Genomic DNA, 26409 nt, shown 5'->3' with positions numbered 1-26409 from the left:
GACATGGTTTTTATTTTTAGTATGTCTGTAAGCAGAGGGAGCCAAGTGAGGCTAAAATGATGTTATAAAACTTGTAGACGGGGGGGGGGCTTGTCAATGATGCCAGCATCTCTGGCCATGGCAGGTTTGTGTCAGGTGTCACTGTGCATCGCATCCACTCCGAACGCTGTAACAGGATCAGCAGCTTGCTGGCCAGTGACCGTGACGAGCAAGCCATGATTTCAGGCCATATGCACAGCTTGCTGATATTACCTGGAGTTGTATCACATCCCTGTGACAGGTTTGATAAATGTGGACCTTGATATTCTACATGTACTGATCTAGAATCAGTTTTTCTTTTATATATAATGACGACACTTGAATGGGCAGAGTTAGCAGCTGCAAGATCAATGGGCAGGACTACACTCATGGTTGGGACTATACTGCTTTAGACTAGGGGTGCGAGACTAAAGTGCTGAAGACTAAGTGAGCGGGCCTAAACTGCTGTAGTCTGAATGGGCGGGCCTAAACGGCTGCAGACTGAGTGGGCAGGGCTAAATGACAATAGGCTGGAAGGATGGCCATGTGACTGACCTCACAACCATGATGAATTTAGAATGGGCTTTACTTGTGAAGCTTGCAGACTATTCAGATTTTCCCCCACATACATACATTGCAAGTCTGGCCTTAACTTTCCCGAGGCTTTTTTTTGTGTCCGTTTGCTCGTATATATCAGTGCAGTCAGCTGGCGGATCCAGCCTTCAAGAGCCAACCCATTCACTCATTATTGTTGACTTCCTCCACTTTTCTAAAGATAATTACACCCATGACTAAAGGCCATACAGGGCTGTGTGTGAGTGTGCGCACTCCCTCGGGAGCTGCCTGTTCCTCAATTCATGATGATGTTTAATTATGTAAACGGTATCCCGCTTTCTTTTACCCGCGGCTAACGAGCGAGAGTTGATCAGCTTGATTAAAAGCGAAGAGACCTCGCCGGAGCTAAGATCATTACTGCCCAATAAAGTTGGGTCATGATTTTTGGTGCTTTTCTGTTGGTTTATGGTGTCCCTTAAACTCTTTGAGGCGCACTAAAGCACAGAAACTCGTTATGTGTGTGTGTGTGTGTGTGTGTGTGTGTGTGTGTGTGTGTGTGTAAAAGTGTCTGCAGAAGCTGGACTTCTGTAATCTATACAGCAGCTGAGTTACTTCGAGCAGAAGGAGGATTTGTTCTCTCTCTCTCTCTCACGCTCTCTCTCTCTCTCTCTCTCTCTCTCTCTCACGCTCTCTCTCTCTCTCTGTCTCTGTCTCTCGACCCACAGACAGGAAACTGTTCTCAGGTTCTGGCAAGAGTCCTCTGTCCAATCAGAGCGCAGGGCTTGTTGCTATGTGCGTTCACAGTCTGCCCTGCTTTAGCTGTGAGTGGAAAGTTTTTGGGAGGTAACTATCAGGGCGAGATGGCTTTGTTTTGAAACCACAGTCCTCAGGCTGCAGCCTTTCCTCTGAAAAGCAGTGAAGAATAAGAAGAACAAGAAGACGAAAAAACTAAAGATTACTAATGCTGAACTGTTCAAAAAAAGGGTTACATTAAACTGACACTTGACTCGACATTTACTGCTACTTTCTTACGTTCTAAATGAGACAAAGTTGTAAATAAGCTTAATTATATCATTTTATTTCTTTTCCTTTATTTATTAGGCATATAAGCTTTGACTTCTACAAAAACCTGCAGTTGTTTTGAGTTATAAAAAGTTTTATGGTGTGTGTTTTATTGTGTTAGTTAATTGTTAATGCCACAGCTTTGGCTTTTACTTTGTTAAAAATGCAAAGTAAGCAAGGTAAGTTTGCAGTTAGGCTACCTAGTACAATCTGCAGTTTTGTCAAAGGGTGAGTTTAACTGATTAGATGCTTGATCCAGTTCACAAAATCAACACCAGAACAGCCTTACCCAGAGACATCGCTCATTTAGGAAGCTCTGATGAAGCGGACGCCTCTGTGCTTGTGAGACTTTTAGGTTAACTCTTAGGCCAACGTCTTACCTTAGAGCTAGGGCTGGGCGATATGGTAAAAATACTATATTACGATATTTAAAGACTTTTTTTGCGATACACAATATTCATCACAATACATATAATCACATACTCAATACATCAGTAGCAGCAGATTCTTAAAAACTACAATTCAGAGTTATTTTTAATAACATCTGCTGCTCTTCATCTAATTAAACCAGTCTAATTACACTGTTAGTAATGAAACCTGCAGCTGATCAGTGTTTATTAAGCACTAACAGTGTCCTCGTTATGCTTAGAAAAGCATATTGTTATCACAATAACAAAATTGATCACGATACGATAAAATATCGTCACATTGCCCAGCTCTACTTACAGCCTCATAAACACCTGACGAATCCGCTTCACCAGAGCTTTATAACCAGGGTTTCCCTCCACAACATTGCATAAGCAGATAAATGGACGTTTGAGTGGATGCTTTAAATGCAGCACGTTCAGCCATAAGACGCAGGTCGTCTGCTTTGGAAGGCGATGGATATGACGTTATATGGTGTCCCACAACACTGATCTTTTTGCATAAAAGCTAGTTAGCTCTGCTCTGAATAATGTTAAATAGCCTGTTGGAATATTGGGTTGGTATAGCTAGCTGGCTACTTTATCATCAGTGTCCACAGCAGTAGCCTACTTCAGACTGCATTCCCTTTAAATACGAGGCAACCGTTAACCGTTTGATACGACATGACCGGGAGGTTAATAAATAAGCTAACTAGAGTGTAACGTGTTTGAAATTTTAAAAGGTGTGTGTGTGTGTGTGTGTGTGTGTGTATATTTCTACAATATACACAATATATGACAATTAAACTTTAGCCTATGTCTTGTTTATAAGTCAGAAAAGCAGTTTAGCTAGCAATTAAGTTAACTGGATGATTTGTTTATGGTGGGAAGTGGATGGAGAGGATGGGGTTAAGAGGCTAAGACAAACAGCTGCATGTGATAGTTAAGTGTGTATTGTGTGTTATCTTGATAGATTAACTCATATTAGGTAAGTTTAGCTCATTTATAAGTTCAATATGTGGTTAAGTGGCTAAGATAAACAGGCTCAGTAGCTGAGTGTTAGTTGAAGATTTGCCTAAGAAAAGAGAGAGAGAGTGTGTGTGTGTGTGTGTGTGTGTGTGTGTGTGTGTGTGTGTGTGTGTGTGTGTGTGTGAACTCTGAACAGTAAATGCTCTGTACATGGAGGTGTAATGGCCTCTTTGTGTTTCTGTATTTAATCAGTGGGCACAAAGTCTTCATGGCAGCCAGTGGGAATTACTGACCCGCACCCAGAGGCTTAGTCAGCGAGGCCACGATGCTTCTGTACAGGACGATCTGAGATACACACACAGATGCAGACTGATGCCAGGCTTTTTGTTCTTCCTCTGCCATAGATCTGGTGTCCTCTAGAGTTTAGTCAGCTTCTGGTCACAGCCTGTTATAGCAGGTAATTATAAGCATGTATTTAGGTCAACCGGTGAAGCTGGCCTGGCCTTTTTTTTTTTTTTTTTTTTGCTTACTTTTGTTTTTCCCATTTTTCTTTTATTCTCTATCTAGTGCTCTCTCAGGCATATGATGAAACTGTGTGTGTGTGTGTGTGTGTGTGTGCTTGGGCCACACAACGTGTCATTTGTTAGTGGTTATGATAACACTGGCCTTTGCAGTTCTAATATTACAGAGGTCTAACATAAGCCAATGAGGCAACTAACCAATCACGGCATTGCAGCAAGTGTTCTATGGATGTCCAGATGCTCACACTATACATAATGCACATAGTCCCACAAGTTACATGTCCAAAGGTTTGTGGACACCCACTGTAATGAAGGCATTCAACTGCTTTAGTCTAAACCCATTGCTGACACGAATGTGCAGATGCACACACACACAGCTTGACTAGTCCCTGTAGAGATATACTGCTAATAGAATAGGACTCTGGAGAAGATAAACATGAACCTGTTGGCACCATGCCTAATGCCAGGCGTGGGCTAGAGAGGTATAAAGCCCCTGAAAGCAGTGGAACTAATACTTTTGAGATGTTGTGTTTTTTTTTTTTGTTTTTTTGAACAAATATTTAATCTATAGAATTGTTTGTTTATAAATGGTCATTTGGTTGTTTTGTGCAGACTCGGCAGGTGCATTTGCACCACCTCTCTCAGACCTGCTGTAGCCAATCCCCTTCATTTTTCATAGAGAGAGAGAGAGAGAGAGAGAGAGAGAGAGAGAGAGAGAGAGAGAGAGAGGAGAGAGAGAGAGAGAGAGGAGGAGAGAGAGAGAGAGAGGAGAGGAGAGAGAGAGAGAGAGAGAGGAGAGAGAGAGAGAGAGAGAGAGAGAGAGAGAGAGGAGAGAGAGGAGAGAGAGAGAGAGAGAGAGAGAGAATATGACCCTTCGTCATCCTCTGGAACATGTGCTGTTCTGGAATCTGGAGGTTTTCCGTTAAACCGTCTCATTAGCCGTGCAGAGGAGAGCGTGCCGCTGGGTCTTTTGTCCGTCCCTCTATGTTACATCACTGAGTCCTTTGTGAGCGAGCACTGGGCTGGCATTGAGTTAGACCATGCGGTAATCTCTTGCTCTATTTACAGGCCCTATTATAAATATACAGGCAGATGTCCACTACGTCAGAAGCCCCCTATAGCTCTTATATACAGTGGCATGCAAAGGTTTGGCCACCCCTGGTCAATATTTCTGTTACTACGAATGCCTAAGAGAGTAAACAATGACCTGATTTCATAATAGCATGATGGCACATTTCTTTTGTATTTTGTAATTTTGCTCTCTCTAGCTCCGGCTGCTGATGGCAGGCAACATGAACACTTGCAGAAAGGCTAATCCTGTATATAATTTCAATCCCAATCTAATAAATGCTGCTCCTGAAAGCCTTAATTAAAAGATATCAGGTACGGTAGATTTGGGCTAAATCTGAGCTATGCAGGCCAGGCAGATGCCTAGGAGTGCAGGTTGCCTCTTCTGGTTGCTGTAAGGTCAAGCAGGGCTTTTGCAAATGCTGTACTGTTCATGCCTGTGGAAGACCCAGCACTTCTTTCTGATATGTGCCAATACTGTAATGTAAATGGCCTCAGACCAAAAAAAAGGACAATGTGGATTTGAGGATTTTGATCTTCTTTACATCTTCCACTTTTTATAGACAGTATGTTGTTTACTTTTAGGAATTGCTGGTCTTATTATTTGGGTCCATTCTTCACTCTGTCAGTGAAGTGTTCCCCATGCAACTGGCTGCAACACAAGCACACATATGTAACAGTTGGAGAGGTGTTCTTTTCATGATTGTCCGCCCCCTTTTCTCTCCAACATACCTTTACTCACTCTTAACTTTATCACTAGGACTTGTTACAAGGATGCACCATTCTCATTTAGCTGTTCCGTTGTATACTTTTGATGCTGAATTTTGTGGTGAGGAAGCAGACAAGTCTTTTTCTGATGACTCTTCAGTGAGGTCATGTTTGTGCAGGTGTCACTGCACAAAGTCTGCAAAATCATCCTTTTGCAGTCAACCAGGGATTTTCATTTGCCTTTCTAGCAACCCTACATCCTCTGAAAAGATTTTTGTTCCGTCAAACCTCAGCTTGACCTCCACTGTTCCTGTAACGTCTTCTTACAGTATAAAGTAAATATTCCTAAAGCCAGAAATAATTTAAGTTCTAGAGTCCTATGCAGCTGCTTAGAGGGTTCATGACAGATGATTGTTGGGACAAGGTTTGAGGAGTATGCATAAAACATAAAATGTGTGTCTCCTGGCCTTCATAGCAATGACTGTGAACAAGCAATAGCCCTATCAGGGCAATTAGGCTCTGAGACCTTTAGGAACGTGCCGGACAGCTCAAATCAGGTCCCTTTTTTACTTTAAAAGTGTACAAAGTAAAAATAACACTAATAAACACTAATCATGCTTAAGATGTTGAAAAAATGGTTTAATTATTTTAAATGTCATGCCTTTTGGAGATAAGCTCATGCTGTATTCTATTTACAGTTACAGATATTTTAACCAGGGGTGTTCCAAACTTTTGTTGTTTTTCGTTTCTCTGTGTTATTTCCAAAGTGGTTCTAATGACAGGCTGCATGCAGTGCATGCTTCAAATGAGGGTTCAGCCAAAAATCAAACTTCCACGGTTTTTACTCGTGCCTCAAATGAGTCGATTAGCCAAGACATGTTTTAGGCTGCTGTGTTTTAACTGCTTGCCTAAATCATCACACACATGGTATTTTACTTATGCGGTTGTTGGCACTATATGGTTATTGTTTATTAAAAATAGTACAACTAGCACAAAAGTATGGACAAATATCAAGCGTCCAGTCAGCTAAAGAAAACATGCTTTGGTGATTTCATACATTTGTGGTGGGAGTTGTGTACATGTTAGATGGATTCATTCAGGGGTGCATTGTTTGTTTTAGTTAGTAGTCAACAGTCTACATACAACCAGGTAAACATTAATTACCATATTCAAATGCTTATATCCAAAACAAGCAATATTCTAGCCTAGCATGTTGCTATAAATATTCTAGTGTTGAGTGTTACTATAAGTATTTTAGCAGAATATCTCCGTTCTTATTTTCCTATTTTTTCTCCCCAATTTTAGAATTAGGCCAATCACCCAACCCACTTATTAGTAACCTTCCCCCTATGTCATGTAATTCTCCCGGACACTGGAAGCTCAGAGACATGCTTAACCAACACGCTCAGAGACAGGCGCCTGTGGTGACAAGCATCACACTTGAAGTGATGTGGAGAGAGACCAAAGCCTGTTGTGCTCTCTCAGGCTCTGGCTGCTGATGGCAGGCAGGTTGAACACTTGCAGAAAGACTAATCTAATATACGCCGCTCCTAAAAGCTTTAATTAGAGCGATTGGGTACAGAAGATTTGGGCTAAATCAGAACTGTTCAGGGCAGGGAGATGACTAGGGACTGCAGGTTGTTGCCACTTTGGTCGCTGGATGGTCAAGCAGGGCTTTTGCAAAATACTGGATTGTTCATGCCTGTGCAGACCAGTGCTAAATTGGTGTTATTGCTGGTTGCTGGTTGCTATGCATCCCTTATTGTAATGTAAACGGCCTCATGTGGGACTTTTGTGTGCGTTTCCGTGACGGTTGGGCCAGAAGCACTGTACGTATGACCCTGTGGGCAGTCCAGTGTCCTCAGCTCACACACACACACACACACTGCAGTACTGCTGTTCTGCTTTCACTGAGCGAGTGCTGACATCATACTGTCAAATCATCAGCAGCTATGCAAGGACACTACACCTCTCTCTCTCTCTCTCTCTCTCTCTCTCTCTCTGTCTCTCTCCTCTCTCTCTCTCTCTCTCTCTCTCGTCTCTCTCTCTGCTCTCTCTCCTTCTCTCTCTCTCTCTCTCCTCTCTCTGTCTCTCTCTCTCTCTCTCTCTCTGTCTCTCTCTCTTCTCTCTCTCTCTCTCTCTCTCTCTCTCTCCCTGTTCCTGTCTGCTGTGCAGTAATGATCCACTGCAGTAATGGCCCAGTTCCCCTTCTGCGATTGTGAAAGAAGCACAAACAATCTGTAGACAGACTCGTAGCTGAACCCTCGGAAGGACATTGTGTCAGCAGATTACGTACTCTGTGATGCTTTGATCCAGTGAACTCACAGCTTAGCTGCCCCAGTGTTGCACAGTGTATCGAAAAGTTTGCTCCCTGATTTGTGTGGGACTTGATGCCTCCTCATGTCTTAACAGGTTAACGCACCAGATTGCCTGGGTTTACAGGCGCACTTTCCACTGAGCCACTGAGCTGAAGTGGTTTGCCTTTCCGCAAGCGCAGAAATCACTGTGTCTGTTTAGAGAGTTGGCCCTAAACCTGGTGAATGAGACCGTGACTAACCCCAGCCTACTCTTCAGTGTATATTTAGACTATTCCTCTTTACACACACGGATGCACACCTGCCTCGTACAGTCCATGCTTATCATTTTAGTTCAAGTAAGTGTGTGTGTGTGCGTGTTTACATGAGCATGAGTTGATGTCCCTAGACAGCCTTCTTGTTGCCATCTGATACAGGTTGAGGTCAGAGTTCCTGGTCTCTATGTTCTCTCCATGACAGGAGATTGATGAGCAAGGCCCTGCTTTTGGACCAACCTCTTTTTTTGCAGTGATCAGCTTCCGAGGCAGTCAGTAATAGCCTAGTCTGTTTCGCTGACTAGCGTGAACACTAAGGGGAAAGACAGACTGCAAGTCTTAATAACAGCTCTGTTTCATTTCCAGGCCGCCCTGAGACTGTAACCAGATTTTCTCCACCAACTGTGACCTTTTGGAAAAATAGGCAACTGGGGGGAACCCCAAGAGATAATTCTGAAATATTTATCAAAATATTTAATCAGATTCATTTATACATATGACATCTTTCAACCACTGTAAACTGGCTGTTTTGTGCTGAAAGATACAACCTGTACGTGTCTAGTACGGTAACGCTAGCTGGCGTAACCTGACCTTAGTATGTCTATCAAAACACTGTCCATTCCAAATTGCATGTGATTATACCGTGGCTTTCTGTGGTCTGGATATGGCTTTAACTTGTAGTATTGTATAGTGATGTGTGGGGCGCTGGGGAATTTAGTAGTGTTTGGAGTCATTGAGTCAATGAACACGTTCAAACACTGGTTTCCAATTTTAGGATATAGCACCAGTGTGCAACAGGCTTTACGCTACATTGCAAATACAATAGCTAGTTTAATCTGCCTTTCTCTCTTCCTCTGCTCCCTGCCTTTATTTTACTTCTTGAAATTAAAAGCCCTCTCCACAGTTTTATCATTGAGATTCAATGATTGAGATCATTTCATACCCTCGGCAGCTGTTATTTGGTTTTAAAAAAAATAGCTGTAAAGGAACCTCAAAGTAGCCTCAGTTTTGGCTCAATGGGAATAATAGGTCAATGTTCAGGATATTATAGATTTTTAAAAAGTAAATTTTTAAAGTTTTCAGTTTAAATGAGAATTTTTAAAGTTTAAAAGTGAGTTTTATAGTGTGTAAAGTGAGTCAAGTGGTTTATTCTTTTAAAAATAAAAGTTTGAAGTGGTTTCTTTAAGCCATGCCCTAGAAGAACCACTTTTGTCTCAATTAGGATCCATGTTGGGAATAAGGATAGTTGAGTGTAAAAGAACCTTTTACTTCATACAAACCTAGTCACTTTATTGACTGTCCAAACTATACATGTCTTCTACATTTTTATATGGAATCGTGATGATGATAAAACAGTGGCATTTTTTTCTGGGGAAAAATAACTTTTTCTATTGGGCCTGCTTTCATCGCTCAACGCCCCGCATGTATCCCTCCACTATGAAGCGGATTTTAAAAATGCGCTTTAAGCCATAATCTTCTCAAACCCTATGGTAAACTGTGTCTTAGGCATCAGCAGTGTACTCATAACCATTTGTGTGACAACTTTCTATGAGGGAGCTTTTAGATGCCTGGTGCCATTCACCACTATTGTAAACATTGTGAACTTGCAGCACGTTCCACACCAAGCCACTCTAAATGATTCTGTTTACCATCTTAACCATCAAATTATGCAGGAATGGTGGATCTCCCCTCCAAACACTAGCCCTGCAAGCATAGTCTTGCGACAGGGTCCACTGCACACAAAACCAATAATAGAGACAATTATATCATCAAGGAAGAAAAAAAAAAGAGTGAGCCATGCTTTTAGGTCACTAGAACATGAACAAGAGGCCCGCGTATGCACTCGCGTGGTGAGCGCTGGTTGAGATCACTGTGCATTAATCGCTTGGGTTTTTTTAGCTTTCTTTTTTGGGCCCAGTTTGCTAGAAATGCTAATGGAACCACCTCCCCCACTCCTGCCTGGTCTGTTTATCTCTTTTCTCTCTTTCTCTCGCCCTCTTTCTTTTTGCTGAATGATCGTTTGTATATATATTTTTTTTTTCTAGTCGTTTGACCACCCTTGCCCTATCTGCGTCTGCCATCCACTTATGTTCTCCTCATGTTCTACACCTATTGTGTGCAGACTCATGATAAGCTCAGCATGCACGTATGTGTGTGTGTCACAGAGATACACATGCCGTTTAAATTTATCTTAAGTGCCTAGTAAGCAGCTTTGCCTGTAATCTCATGCTACTGCGCTAGTGCAGCATGTGAACCAAATGCAATAAACACACACCGGTCACAGTCCCCATCGGTCACTTTTGAAATTCATCAGTAATCTATGATTAGTACTTATTTTTACATTTGGAGCAAAATGTGAAACAGATCAGATGGGATCTTGTGGAAATTCATGTCAATTCGTTTAAATTCTGCATTTGTTCTAATGTGGAAATACAGTGGTGTGTAAAAGTCTTCAGTAAATCAACTGCCTAACAACTGTGCAAGTGGACCCCCAACTCTGCCCCTGCAGATAAACAGCACGTAAGCTTTCATCCTTGAGAGAAAGGTGAAAAGGCTCCATGTTCACTTAGATTGAGAACATCCACAAGTGTTTGTGTCTGTCCTTCACTGTGAGAAGACCACTCAACACGTGGGTCTGAAAAGATCTGATCAAGAAGCTCCCACTGAGAAAAGCAAACAGACCAGTTATACAAAGAAGCTGCTGCTCTTCTTAAAATAATGGACTGAGCCGCCCAGAGTCCAGGCCTTAACATCGTTGGATGTGTTTGGAGAACTGGGGTGGCAAGAAGCAGAACATGATCTGACTTGCAATCAGGTGACAGAGCGAAAAGCAACCGGTCATTTTCTACAGAAGAACGCAATTTGTAGCCGCGGTTTAGCGACAAGCATATCACCCCTGTTAGCTGTTGTATCAGAGCTGGGGAGCCGCACCTTCTCCGAGCGGGCTGGCTACCTAGCAGTGCTACATCTGACGCCACATGTGTCAGAGGAGACCTAGACTTCCCCCTGCTAGTGTTTGGGGTATTGCTAAGAATTGGGGAACGTTCACATGCATGAGGAATGTGTAATTGTGTAGAAATGGGGTAAAATTACGATTAAATTATTAAACCAAAAAAAGAGAAGAAAGTTACGGAAAGTGAGTCTACTGAAAGAATGGAAGCTAAAGGTGGGTTCTCTGAGTCGGCGGAGGCTTCGGAGTCATTTTCTGACCAATCATCAGAGATCACCAGAGATCATATGTGCTGAAAAGTGAAGCCCTTGTACTTCAGGGCTGTTTTGACTGGAAGGTGGTCTCTCCAAAAATGGAGAACTGAAATCAGAGAAGGTCATTTGACAAAGTTTTGTGTTTTTGCTATGAAACTGATGTTGCTATGATAATGTCCGTAATATTTAATGGAAGCTTATACGCCACCAGCTAGTATGGTGCTAACTGCATGTTGCCTAAATCACCACACCCGCCTCAAACCATTGTTTGAGGATTGTTTAGTAATCTCTAATAGACTCGCTAATGTGTTTTTGACACTTTATGACTCACTGTTATCTATAAACAAGTCTATTAGGAAGGTTAGAGGCAAGTGTGGGATGGTTTAAGCATTCTGCTAATGCAGGCTATAAGCTTCAGTTACTTGTTAGCTACATTAGCCTACATACACCAAACATGTCTTGGTTGATTGACTACATTTTGGCGGGGGGGGGGGACTGTACTAATCTGACTTTTGGTCAAACTGAGAGAGAGTTTGTTCTGCTGGTGTGTTCAGTTCTGGTGCTTCAGACCACATTACCCAAGAGAACACAACCTCATTGCATGATTGTGAACCGGCCAAGCAGCCAGCCACAAAGGCCCAGTAATGCACAGTTCAGTCACTGACCCGTTCATGCCACAGTCCAGTAAGCTCCCGCCCAGTGGAGATTAACCCGAAATCATCCTCATAATTACATAAAGCGAGCTGCGCCGCTGTCTCCTGACGCACAGCCCTGACTGGGAGGACAGAAAACGCAAGGAAGCATCGCTGGGCTTTTTGTACTTTCCTCCAAACCCCATGGTGCAAGTTACGTAAGCCTCAAGCTCCAATCTGTCCGTCACAGCTACAAATCAGCATCAGGGACCCGAGCAGCTCCACAAAAGGGGGTCTGATTGTGTCAATAGCAAGGCTAGATTAACCAGCGAGATTAGCTTTCGGCAAGAACGTTTTGTAATAAACATGGGAAGTGTGTGTGTGTGTGTGTGTGTGTGTGTGTGTGTGTGTGTGTGTGTGTGTGTGTGTGAGAAAGTGAAAATCTGTGTGTCCAAACATGCCTTGTTTTCTGACCCAGTAAGTGAGACAGATCTAAAACAGCAGAGCATTGTGGGAAAGAGCAGCTGGGTCAGCCTGTGGGCTTGTAGGTCATAATCGCTGGATTTGATTGGCACATGATCCGCCGCAGCTCCTTCCCAATGCAAATGCAGCGCTGCCAAAACCAAATTCACCAGTGCAGACACTGCTGAGGAAACTGCCCTTAAACTGTAGTTAAATATATCTTACCACAGTCACAACAAATGTTTTGGACACAGATTTCACAGACGTCAGTGCCCATGAACCCTAAAGAGAGACCATACCTACATTTAGAGTGTTATTAATATTCACCCTAATGAGAGACTGTAGCTCCACCTCAGTGTATATCACAATACCTACATTTAGAGTGTTATTAATATTCACCCTAATGAGAGACTGTAGCTCCACCTCAGTGTATATCACAATACCTACATTTAGAGTGTTATTAATATTCACCCTAATGAGAGACTGTAGCTCCACCTCAGTGTATATCACAATACCTACATTTAGAGTGTTATTAATATTCACCCTAATGAGAGACTGTAGCTCCACCTCAGTGTATATCACAATACCTACATTTAGAGTGTTATTAATATTCACCCTAATGAGAGACTGTAGCTCCACCTCAGTGTATATCACAATACCTACATTTAGAGTGTTATTAATATTCATCCCTAATGAGAGACTGTAGCTCCGCCTCAGTGTATATCACAATACCTACATTTAGTGTTATTAATATTCACCCTAATGAGAGACTGTAGCTCCACCTCAGTGTATATCACAATACCTACATTTAGTGTTATTAATATTCACCCTAATGAGAGACTGTAGCTCCACCTCAGTGTATATCACAATACCTACATTTAGAGTGTTATTAATATTCACCCTAATGAGAGACTGTAGCTCCACCTCAGTGTATATCACAATACCTACATTTAGAGTGTTATTAATATTCACCCTAATGAGAGACTGTAGCTCAACCTCAGTGTATATCACAATACCTACATTTACAAAATGTTATCATGACATAACAGAATTAGCAGGTAGCATTGTTCTCCAAGCGAGACTGGAAACAACAACAGTGCCGCCTTGCTAACATGCTAACTTTCGCACGAATACAAAATAATAGCATTGTTTTTTTTATTATTATTTTTGGACAAACATGAGTTTTTAAATAGATTAACATTTTCGACTACAGACAACATATTACCTTTCAACTGTTGTTAGGTTGATTATTCTATATTATTTAAATAACTGCAGTTATTTATATAACTGCTCCACCCATATCACCCCTACACTTCCTGTAGTGTACAGTCTGCCAGAATGACCATAGCTGTGTCCAAAACTGTACCCTGTTGACTAAATAGTGCACTACTTTGGGGTTCTGCCATTTTGTAGTGGTGTCCAAAATTTTTTTGGTGCACTATAATAATCCCAAAATGCACCACAATACCTCCTGAGCACTTTTTAAACCAAACGATAGAAGCCTGTAGTGTAGTGTTACTGTTCGTCAGAATGATTATTTGGATGGATTATTTTTACATGCTGAAGCTTTTTAGGGCAATTTTCAGTCAACACAGCAGCAGTCATATCGCCCCCTATGCCTCCTGTTGTGTATTACAGTCAAAGGTGAATCATATAACCATTTTATAGAGCACTTTTTACATAAATATTTGTAAATAGAAGACATATCACCCCCTACATTTCTTGTAGTGCATTACAGTATGTCCGCATTAATCATGTAAACGTAATAGGGCATTTCAGAGCTTTCATTTGAATAATTTGTGACATGTTTAATTGTAAGTGACCCATTTATCTGGTTTATGTATTTGTGTTGAATGCTGTTTCATGCCTTTAGATGCTGTCACTCTGAATGTCTGACCTTTCTGTTTGTGGCTCTAAAGCTGTTATGTTATGTCACAGCCATGTTGTATTTCTGTGCGGCCTTCGTCAAATCTGATGTGGTTCGGCCCCACAGGTTCAGTTTACACTCCGTGAGTGTGTTTGGATGGATGAGTGTACTCAAGGCAGTGAAGCCAAACACGCCAGGCTGTTCCTTTGGCTGGGTGTTGGTGTACAAATCACAGCAGAACATTTTGTTTTGCCCCTGTCCTGCGATCGTGTGTGCGATAGTTTCTGTCTGTGCATGTGTGAAGGGCACGGACGGCTGCACCAGCTGATCTGCTGGCCGAGTTCCAGTAACACACACACACACACACATACATACACTAATGATAATACCGATTTGTCTTTGTGTTACGCTTCCTGAAATAGCTCTCGGTTACATAAGCCGTGCCAGCTCTGCTCAGATGTAGATGTTACATCTACACTCCTTGACCCGCAGCAGAGTGGTCAGCTGGTAACGTTGGGGCACCCTGAGTGTGTGTTTGCACTGTCGTGTGGGTCACGAGGAAAGGGAGATGGAAGGAGAGGAGAACTGTAAAGGAAGAGGCAGAATAATTATCCAGCTTTAAATGAACCAGGACCTCTCTGTTAAAGCGATGGTTTGATAAAGTCAATTTTGCCCAAACGTGGAGCATCAGCCAAGACATCTGAAGTGTGCTTCTTTTGCCTTCGCACTCAAGCTGCAGGGCTAAAGTCGCTAACAAGCAGTGGATGTGTGAATTCCACCAATTAGCATGGTGCTAACTGTCTGCCTAAATGAAATGCCGCTCAACACAGGTTTAGACCCAATTACAGCAAGCCTATAAACAATAACCGCTGTGTAGAAACCGCATAACCTGCATCGCAACAAGTACATTATATGTCCAAATGTTTGTGGACACCCCTTCTAATGAATGCATTCAGCTACTTTTAGGTAGACTTTTAGTTAAGCTCTCACCCTGTTTGAGGATAAGCTTCACAAGTTGGGAGTTAGAGTTAGAGTAAGACTCTTACACTGCTTGTCCAAATGTTTGTGGACACCCCTTCTAATGAATGCATTCAGTTACATCAAGTTGCACCCATTGCTTACCATGCCTAAAGCTAGAGGGGTGTAAAGCCCCCCAGCATTGAGCTGTGGAGCAGCCATAAATAACTAATTATGACTGGCTTTTACTGGTTGTTTAAACATTAGGTTTCATAAGAAAGTCTGCAACACTCATTTTTGTAATGAATTCCAAGTCTTGCCGGGTAGTGTTGCTGTCCTCTCGGCGTCACAATGTGTAGTTACCTAGTTGAAGAGCTCACCACATATGTGGCACCATCATTCCCAAGAACACACTTCCACTGCTCCAAAAGGAAACCCAATAGAATAAGCTAAAAAATGAAATGACTGATTAGGTAAACTAGATCTTTGATGGGAAACTGGAACTGGAAATGCTGGCCTTTCTCCAGGAAAGCACTGGGAATGGTTGAGCGAACACACTCTCACACAACGATCACAATGGGTTGATTATTTGTATGTATTCTTACATATAAACTCTTACTGCCCAGATATGCGGCCAGAGAGAGAGAGAGAGAGAGAGAGAAAGTAAGAGAGCGAGAACGAGAGGGCATTGTGTGTGTATTTTATCCCCTTTTATACAGCTTCTCCCCTACACTCTGCCCCCCGCACTCGTTTTCTTTTCTTCTCTCTGATAAAGCATTACCTTTCCCCCAGACGAGCCACAGCTCTCCTTACGCTCTCTGTCTCTCTCTCTCTCTGTCTCTCTCTCTCTCTCTGTCTCTCTCTGTCTCCCTCTCGCTCCCTCTGTCTCCCTCTCTCTCCCTCTGTCTCTCTCTGTCTCGGTCTCTGTCTCTCTCTGTCTCTCTCGGTCTCTGTCTCTCTCTGTCTTTCCGTCTCTCTGTCTCTCTCTCTCTGTCTCTGTCTCTCTCTCTCTGTCTCTCTCTCTGTCTCTCTCTCTCTCTCTCTCTGTCTCTCTCGGTCTCTGTCTCTCTCTGTCTTTCCGTCTGTCTGTCTCTCTCTTTCTCCACACTCTTCTATAGCTCAAACAGTCTGGTAGTTTTTAAACCTCATAAAATGTCTTCTCACATTTGTAGTTTCTTTGTGGTGAAAGTGAGAAGTGTGTGTTTCTCCCTCATTCTGTTGTTTTTTTTTTAGTTTCTCCTTCCCTCAGTCACCCCCACCACCACCACCTCCACCTCCACATACAGCTGGCAGTTTTACACTCACACTCACACTCACACAGCCCCTTCTCTGAATGATGTAGTTTCTCCACGTGCACGCAGCACGTGGGAGGAGTTCCCTGGAAGAATGTGCGTGACTGTCCTGCCTAACACACACGCATACATACCCACACCCCACACACACCCACACACATGCACACACACACACCCTCCATCTCACATACATACACTTGGCACCCCCACAGATCACAGTGACACTCACAGCACACAAAAGAAAGCAGAGTACACAAGAGGCGAAAGGACACACACACACACACACACACACACACACACATTCTCCCATATGGGCCGAGGGAGTTACTGAGTAAAAGACTAGGATTACACTGTATTTGCATCAGCTGGCTACAAAACAAATGCACCTCTTTTAGGAGGTGCTGTAAGCGCACGTACACACCCACACACACAAACACTCACACGTTTTTATATAATGTAACTGAATGTAATAAGAATATATCCCATATGTATTATAAGTACCTATATGTAGTAAAAACATATCCTGTATGTATATGTATGTAATGTAAACATACCCCTTTTGTATTATATACTTAAGTCCACAATATTTGTCCACAAATATACCTATAGGCAAACACACACATTTTTTAAGACACACTGCTAAGTCTTACTCCTTCGTGCCAAAAGGTCTTAAAGCTGTACAGCCTCAGGGCCTAGCCGTCAATAAACTGATAGCAGTCAAACAATAAACAGGAATAAGCTGTTTATTTCCATCAACATCAGGAATAAACACTGTTATCTTCGCCATGGCCACTCTGAGTTTTCTGCTTCTCTCCCTGAGTCTCTGAGTCTTTGTTCAGCAAAATCACACGAGATTTGTCATCAGCTGATTGCTCTGGCCGAGACTTGGGCAGCACATGGCTCAGCTCCGCCCCCGACTGCCTCACATGGTTGGCAGCTGCTTTGCCTGGCTCCGATTGGCCAGTGCGGGTGTACGTTCCACCTCCAAGCTGAGAGGGCTTTCTTTCCTGGTGCTGGGGGAATCTGGTACAAAGCACAGTGACGTCAGAGCTGAGAGCAGAGAGAGAAGCGACTCCACAGCCAAACAGAAGTGAATTACATTCATTATTTTCATAAAAGCTGCAGAGCATTTGTAATATTTTAATATACTAAATTAACAGCAGCAACAGATTGCACAGATTGTTTAATTATTTCAGTTTAATTTCATGCCTAAAATGAATAGCATGCCCATATCTAACCTTAGACACAATATACTGTATGCAGTTAAACACATAAGGAAGTAGACCTACTTCCTCATCGTGACTTTTTTGTGTTTAAATGTTGAACAGATGTGCAGTGTGTTTCAGCACACAGTAAATTATTTAGTTTATTTATTATTAATTTATTCAATATAGTAAGCATTTTATTGTAGATGTTTTTCAATGTTCTTGATACTATCTAGACTACATAGCGGTATCGTGTATCGTGACCACCCAAACATCAAAACAAGTAACAAATCAAAGACAAAACCGCACGTATGCAACTGTTCAAAAGCTAGTTAATGCTTTCAGTAAAATAAAGCTACAGTCTGTTTGATAAATGCAGATAAATTCTATGATAAATTCTATGATAATAATATGAAATAACCTTGAAATAACCAATGGGTTTTTTTTATGTAGATGTACATAGATGTAGATGAGATGAGTCTTGTGGAATTAATATTCAAAACTGTTTCAAAGGAGTTGAGCAGAAAACTTAGTAACAGTGCATGAGTAACAATAACAGTACATGAGTTCCCCTTTAATAACATTAAATAAAACATCTGACAACATTATTTGATGACTATTTTATAATATAATATTGTATAATCTTCCTTGTGTACATTCATTTATATATATATATATATATATATATATATATATATATATATATATATATATATATAGTATGCAATTAAATCTCCAATGGTTTTTTTGTTTATAATTCTGAACAACAAATACATAAAAGGGTTCTCCGTAGTTCTACAAATATGTTCTTTGGCTTGTTACAGTAGTTTAAACCATTTTTGGTGCTATAAGATGTTTATAAAAGAACCACATGCAAGTGGTGTTTTATCATAGAGAACCTTGTAACCAGGCAAAGAGGCAAAGAACCATTTAGGCCTTCAAATGGTTGTTTGAGTTGTCATGGTTGTAAACAGAAGCTCTGCTGTTACTAAAGAACCTCTTTTTAAGGGTGTGTAAGAGACTGAGGGTCATTGTTCATGTATTGTCTGAATTGTGTGAGGCAGGTTGGGCTGTTAGTGCTTGGAGCTCTCTGGAGCTTTTGGATCGCTGTGAATGGCGAAAAGCACAAAGGACAAAGTCTGTAAAGAACAAAGAGCAGAGGAGCCAAGCAGCTGACCAGTAATCAGCTTCGTGGATAAACCTTATACCAGTGTCTCTGCCTATTTAGAGACTAACCCCAGTCACCTGTGGGAAATATATCACCCGTGATAAAACGTGAGGCATACGGTATTGACTTAACCTTCGGCCCCTGTTAAAGCTGGTGCGTCCTTAAGTTTGTGATGCAATGCGTTCGGTCACTCCTGGTTTTTGGTTTTACAGGCCATCTTTTCCATTTTTATTCTGACCCGAGACTGGTTTTCTAGGGATGTAGCCATCGAACTGTATCAGATGTTATATCCTGGCTAGAATATTAGCTTGTAGCTATTGTTTTAGCTTGGAGCTCGCCTATTCATTTGGGGCTAGCATGTTCATGGGTTGTTATTGAGTTAGTTAGGGGCTAATATATTAGCTTTTAGGTATTTTGTTGGCTTTGGGATATTATGTTAGCCTGCATTGACCTTAGCTTGTCAATGTTGTGTTAGCTTGAGGCTGACACATTCACCTGTGGGTTAAATTAAACAAATAATTAACTGAACATTAATTATGCGTTTTTAAAATGTGTAGACGTGTGTTTATCTGTGGAATATGTGGCTTATTTACAGTAACATAAATGCATGTCATTTCAACAGGGGTGCCCAAACTTTTGCACTCATCTGCACATGTAGATTCACATCTTTACAACTTTAGACAGAATTACAGTATGTACAGACTTCATCAAATAAAATACAGAAAGCTTCATACAGTGTTCAGTGCATACGTACATAACACAGCACTCCCACACAGCCTCAGTAATGTGTGCTTGGCATTGCTGAGCATGTCCGTGTCTGTCTGTAGCTGTTCAGCGGTGCCCCCTGGTGGCGAGGTTGACTTCCCTGAGCCTCCTGTTTGGCCCTGAACGGTGTTCTTGTCTCCCGGACAACAAGGCTCAGCTGTTCACACCGCTGGCCACTGGCAACTGCACCCACATGACCGCGGAATAGGTCAACACACACATGCACACGCACACACACACAAACACACACACGCACACAGGCAGGAGTATAATGCCCTGCTGTCAGCTACCTCAGGCTAGCAGCTGGATTTCACATCGCTCCCATTCTGAAGGCTCCTACACGTCAACACCCCCGAGGACAGCCTGTTTGATTCGCTCAAAAGGCCTTTCTCCAAGTGTCCAGCGCTGACCAGCTGTAACTTTAACCCTGTTAACCTGTTTGTATGACTTTTTAGAAATGTTGTAGTGAAAATATGCATTTTATTCGTGGTCATAATTTGTGACTGATGGGAAATTTCAAAGATCATTTAATCATTAAAATAATTTACATGAGCAATAAAATAAATATATAAATAAAGAAGTAAATAATTAAATATTGATGAACAGTGAATCAAAAAAAGACACAGAAAGTTGTCTGAAAATATATTATGGGCATTTGACACACCTTTAAATGTAACCAATATGTAAAGCTGATACTTGGTGATGGTTTTATTTTTAAGCAGAATTTTGCTATATTTGTAACCCTCTATTAATAAATGTTATTTAAAATGTTATGTAAAGCTGCAGTCACGCAACTTGCAGTTTACTTCACCTTGCAAAACAGCTGTAACTAAGCCTGGACCAGCAGACTGGCCACCACAAAAAGCCATTCATTTTGGTGCAGTTAGCATGCTAATGCTAGCTAGCAGTAACAACATGAAGTGAATATAATTCGATCCTATAACTGAATACTGACCAGTGCTGGAAAACCCCAGTCACAGCAAAATAAACGTGTCGAACCGAGCTTAGCTAGGAGCCAACTTAGCAAGTAGCAGCCTTCTGTAACACGGCTACTATAAACAGTAAAACCTATAACACAGCAAAACTGTAAAAATATGTTACTCTATAATTAAGCCAGATAATTATATACTCTCTACATTTACAGTATTTTAATGGTTGACTACAGTGGGGTAAAGTTGGAGCTAGGCAATATAAAGATTTTTTTTTTTCGCATTGTCATGAGTTTTGTTATTGTGATACACAATATACTTTTTTACGAATATTGAGAATATTGTTCATTCTTAATAAGCATGGATCAACTGCATGTTTCATTACATACAGTGTAATAGGATTTGTTTAATTAGATAAAGTGCAGCAGATGTTGAATAAAAAGTAGAGAGTATCTGAATAGTAGTTTTAAAGAATATGTTGTTACTGATGTATTTAGTCTGTGATTATATGTATCGTGAAAAATATTTTATATCATGAAAAATTGTGATAGTATTTTTACCATATCGCCCAGCTCCTTGTGAAGTGTATGTGTAGCTTTGCTGTTAGCGTGCTGCTTAACTCGCCACCCTAAATAACAATATCCCAAACATAAAGTTATTTATATATATTTACTTTAAAACTATTTAAAGTTTTTACTTTACTTAGGCTACAGTCAGTGGGGAAGAAATGGTTGGGCGTAGATGCTGCGAGCATTAGCTAGCACTGGAATTTCCTTCATTTTGGGTCTTGTCACGAAGTTTCACAAGCAAAATGTGTTGACTTCAGACTTTGCTGACTCAAAATTCAGTTGAAATGAATGTAATTTCTTTTTAATGGGATTTTACTTTTAGATAAGCCAGTGTGAAGTTTAGAAATGTGCATGAAGGGTGTAGGATATTTGCATCGGTTCGCGTTTCCAACGTTGGGTAAAATCCCTGTAGCACAACAACAGCACTAACTCTAGGCTAACACGATTTCTCTACATTTGCCAGTCAAACTGGGTCAGACCCCAGTTCACAGTAACCTTTTGTTTCTTAAGAGGTGCTGTGTGGGTTCTGACTCCTCACACAGAGTAAAAGGTGTGTGTGTGTGTGTGTGTGTGTGTTGGTTTATTTTAGGCTTGCTGTGTACATGCTTGCCCCTGTGAAGAGCAGCTGACGTTTACCAGCTAAAATTAACAGAATGTTAGAACTGGAAAAGTGGACACATTCATCCACGTGCAGCACTGTGTGTGTGTGTGTGTGTGTGTGTGTGTGTGTGTGTGTGTGTGTGCGCTTTAATGCATTTGTTGGACCACATCCCCCAACTACAGGACATTAGGTGACATTTGTCTGCTCTCTATGAAAAAAGCACTTTTTCACCATCAAAACTGCGGCCTTAAATAAAAGAGACCAAAGCTAATCTTTTGGTTACTGGATTTAAGGGGATCCTTTTTTGGGTTTTTGTTTTTAAACCCAGCCTCAGATCTGATCTGCTTTGTCTATAACATGTGGTCAATTTCCATAAACAGTCATTTATAGTTTACCCTAAACTTTAAAAAAGAGCACAAAACCTGCTGACTCAGAATTCACTTATAATAGAAGTCAATGGGCAGTTGCTTTAAACCTTTAAAGGTTTGCGTTCTGAGCACAGCAGCATTTATATACACTCAGACTACAGAAGACCATGGAAACACCATACCCACACACATGCAACCCAGCACACACTGGAGGATGTGTTTGATGGCTTTAATGTGCAGTTGTGTAAGGCCTGACTGGGGTGGAGCACAAAAACACGTTACCGAAATAGACCAGGCTGCTCTCTACCACTATTGTCTTTAACATGAGAGACTCCAACCAATCATTTCTCAGTTTAACCATAAAAGAATTAGAGTCAAGCTGAGTAAACACCACTTCTGAAGACCATCACCACACCAGTGACTGACCATAGATATCTGAAATGGTGATAAATTATATTTTTTATTTACTTTTAAAAATATTGTTATTGGATTGTGTATTTAAAACACTAGGGTTATACACACAGAATATAATACAATCAAACAATTTCCACAATCAGCAAAATTCAATCAGCTTTAGGGATTTTTAGTGCAGTTAAATGGTCACAAAAGGAGACCTATTGTATTCCATCTCACATTCCTCTATATCCAGATCAAGGCTATCTAGTTCTAAACAGGTCTACCCATCAAATGAACAATCTGGAGTATTGATGCAGAAGAATGTGTAGGCAGTGAGTCATGTGAAGAGGCATGGTCAGGTCGTAATCTTTCTGAGGAAAGCACTGAACTTTTCTATAGCTTGCTATGCTGGTTTATCTCAGCTGGTATTTCATGCAGGACCGGTCAGGAACATTTGGGTAGGTTTAAACACTAACAACTTTATGTTCTTTGTTGAATGCATTATTAGGTTTATTTGGAGAAGAATAATGGCATTATGGGTATTACTTTGCATTAGCCTTTGTTATAATGCCAGCACTCATCAGCATTCGAACCCTTCAGGTGTTTAGAGGCAAATTCCACTGGTTTTACATACCAATGTAATTCAGTGAGATAAACTCATTCAGAGTGAGTTTGCTATCAAATGGGTCAATGAAGAGAAACCTTACTGTATAGTAGGGATGATCAGAACCAGGAATCGCAATGACTGCTTTACAAATACAGCAGTTTTACTTACACTCCAAAACCACCAGTATGTCCTCTATTGTACTTGTGACATTTGTGAAGTAAAATAGTGGCAGATCTGAAAGAAAAAAAATGTTTGGGGGGGGGGGGGTAGTTTTATATACAACGCTCTGCCAAAACGTTCTCAACACTTTGATAAAACAGTGTTTTAGGCATCAGGCAGTGCATCTCAAATATTGGGTGTAATAGCTTTCTGTGAGGGGGCCTTTGATGCTCATTTTCAGTACTCTTTATAAAAAAGAGCCAGTAGTTGTTGCCATCCAGGCAGATTTTTCCCCAGAAGTGGTTCTGTATTGTTTGTCTGATGTTCTTCTAGATCAGGTAGTGCAGGTACACCCATTGCAGTAATGATGGAACACACACCTGGGGCCAGTTAGCAGCTCTATGAAAATGCATGGCACTCCTGCAGTGGAACTTCAGCAAGTGAACTGGCCTATTTTCCCCAGCTTAGTCTCCTACATTTCCTACATTTAGCAAAGGGTGTGTGTGTGGGTGTGTGTGCGTGTGCACGCGTGTGTTTACTCAAAACAGCCGGAGGCCGCCTCCTTCCAAATAGCACAGAGATGTTTTTATGTCATGATGTTGGCTTCACTGGAACTGTGAAATCAGCTGTTTTGCCTGTGTGTGTGTTTGTGTGTGTTTGTGTGTGTGTGTGTGTGTGTGTGTGTGTGTGTTTATGAAAACAAGAGATTCTCAACCAGTGATTGAGTGCTGAATTAAGTGTATAAGGCAGAGTTATTACAGCTTTAGAAAAACTCCACCACAGATTTAAGAACGAGTGTAGAAGTTTCTGAATGAGCTACAGCCTGAATTTAGTTATCCAAAGCTGTCAGAGCTTCTTCATTGGACCATTAATTGAAGATATCATTTAAAAACACAGCTGGCTTTACTTTGAAATGGGTATGACATTTATGTACAGTTTCCTCCTTACTGTACAGTTACCTTTGGTTCGGCTAAAAATGAGATGTACCCAGTTTACCCCAAATGTAGTAGATCAGTCGAGACTTGCATGTCTAAAGGTGTCTGAAGTTTGCTTCTTTACTATTAGACTAGAGCTCTGAAGCTAATGTAACTAAAAATTAACCCCTGCTCGTCTGCGTTTTGTTTTCCAGAAGTGGCGGAGGAGTTTTTTGAGTACGACGCTGAGGAGTTCCTGGTGTCCCTCACGCTCCTGATCACTGAGGGACGAACGCCAGAATGTTCCGTGAAGGGTCGGACCGAGGGGCTTCACTGCCCTCCCGCCCAGTCTGGGATGCCCATGCTGACCAAACACGAGTGCAGCGACAAACTGCCACAGGTAGCCAACACTTTTACCCCACTCTAGGGTGTATTTTAATGCAAACCTCAAATGTAATTTATCAGTAAATACATGCTTGGTGTAGCCAACTGCTCATACCCCACCAATCAGCATAGTGCTACCTATATAGCTCACATCTTCAGTCATTTGCCTCAAACCATGGCTGTGTGCCAATTGAGTACTACACACAAATACTATAAAGTGTATATACTATATGCTAATCTTAACAGTGCGGATTTGGCAGGTTAGTACACAAAAACTAGTCAGTATTAGTAATAAGTACACAATTTGGACACACCCCATGTGTTTTCAGTTTGGGAATCTCTAATAGACTTGCTTATCTGATTTCTGAGCCTGTATGACTCACTGTTCTCCATAAGCATGAACTGAAGTATGGAGCAGAATGGAGCTAAAAACAGGATGGTGAATCGGTCATTGTAGCTCTGTAAGAAAGTAAAAGAGCTGCTCTATTTACGCTGCTTTTGTTTTTGTTTGTTTATGTTTGTGTTTATTTGTTTGTTGTGCTAATAGTGCCGTCAGGCGAGGAGGACGAGGTCAGAGGTCATGTTGCTGTGGCGAAATCACATCCCCATCATGATCGAAGTGATGCTGCTTCCCGACTGTTGCTATAGCGATGAGGGCCTGGCGACAGATGGCACGGACCTGAACGACCCAGCGATAAAGCAGGACGCTCTGCTGCTGGAGAGATGGACTCTGCAGCCTGTTCCCAGACAGTAAGACACGTACACAAACACATATATACACACACACACAATTATTTCCTCACACACTCATACACACTCGCACCCATACGCAACCACTGTCTACATGTAATCTAAAAGCTGGACTTTCAATTTTACCAGTTGTTTGTGATGTTTCTAGTTGTTTATGTATTTATTAATTTGAGTTTGTATCTTGATTAATTGAATAATTTGTGAAAATGTTCTGGAGGGATTTGAGAGGGGGAATTGCAATACCCAACCCCCCAAAGGAAATACCTTTACCCCTTCACTTATATCACTTAGGATATGTATTTTTAGTATGTCCCATTACAACAAGCTAAAATGAAATAACAATCACAGTATAAGACACCCTCCCCCTGCCCGCCCCCACACCTTTCTACTAAATTTTTATAAACAAGATGATCATTTTTCCACTAATGGAAGCTTTATGCCAGGAATCCACACACAGCATCAACATGTTTTGGACACAAATTCCCATCACTGCAGCTTATATTCCTCTTGTGAACATTTTTAGTTTCAGCAATTATTGCAGTCAGTCTGAACTCAGTATATTATTAGTCCCCGCTCTTGTGGCTTTGCCGCTTCCTCTGTAGTTATGCAGAGTGTTAGCAAAACAGAAACTGTCTCTAAGACTGGAGATCCATGGCTTCAGTAATAATAGATCAGAGTACATGTTGCATATAATATACTATTGTGTGGTAATTTTGCAGAACGGAGAAGCTAAAAAAAAATAAATGGAAATTCCTTATATGTATTATATCTAGTGGTTAGGGAACCACCTTTGGTTTCATGAAGAACCATGTTTTTAATAGAGATCTGGGAGTGTGAAGGACATTAAAAAAAAAAAAAAAAAAAACACACCCTTGATATAAAAGTTCTTTACCAAAGGATTTCCACGCTCACACACTTACAAACATGGTTTTTGGATGATTTCTCATAGAAACATGGAAATCAACTTTACTTTTAAGGGTGTAGTACTTGTAGACACTATGTTATATTAAATTATGATAAATCAGGTCAAGAAGGCCAGACAATGAAAACTGCATCATTTAAAAGCATATCATCACTGTCATGCGAATACCTTGGATCTCCGTTTTTGTTGGTTTGCCCTTTTTGACAAAAAGTGGATCTGGCTGTTGTTCTTCACATTGTGTCAGAATTGAATGCTTAATGGACCAATAGAAATGCTCCAAAGTGACTGAATACAATCTTTTTTACATTGACTTCCACTAAAAATCAACTTTATTTTACTTCTCCTGTAAAGTTGCTACTTTAAGGATTTGAGGTGTAGACCGCA

At 41.2% G+C, this 26409-nt stretch overlaps 1 protein-coding gene across 1 annotated transcript in view; it reads left to right on the top strand.

Moving 5' to 3' along the window:
• The window catches only part of atosa (atos homolog A), a 52331-nt gene that overhangs the window by 15207 nt on the left and 10715 nt on the right, over positions 1-26409 (top strand). The window contains exons 2-3 of the mRNA XM_072694833.1: positions 24185-24369; positions 24901-25103. Of these exons, the coding sequence (XP_072550934.1) occupies positions 24185-24369; positions 24901-25103 (388 nt within the window). The remainder of the gene's footprint in view (positions 1-24184; positions 24370-24900; positions 25104-26409) is intronic.

This window comes from Salminus brasiliensis, chromosome 13, assembly GCF_030463535.1.
Source record: "Salminus brasiliensis chromosome 13, fSalBra1.hap2, whole genome shotgun sequence".
Lineage (NCBI taxonomy): Eukaryota > Metazoa > Chordata > Actinopteri > Characiformes > Bryconidae > Salminus > Salminus brasiliensis.
The sequence above is the reverse complement of the archived record's forward strand: the minus strand, read 5'-3'. Positions and strand labels throughout refer to the sequence as shown.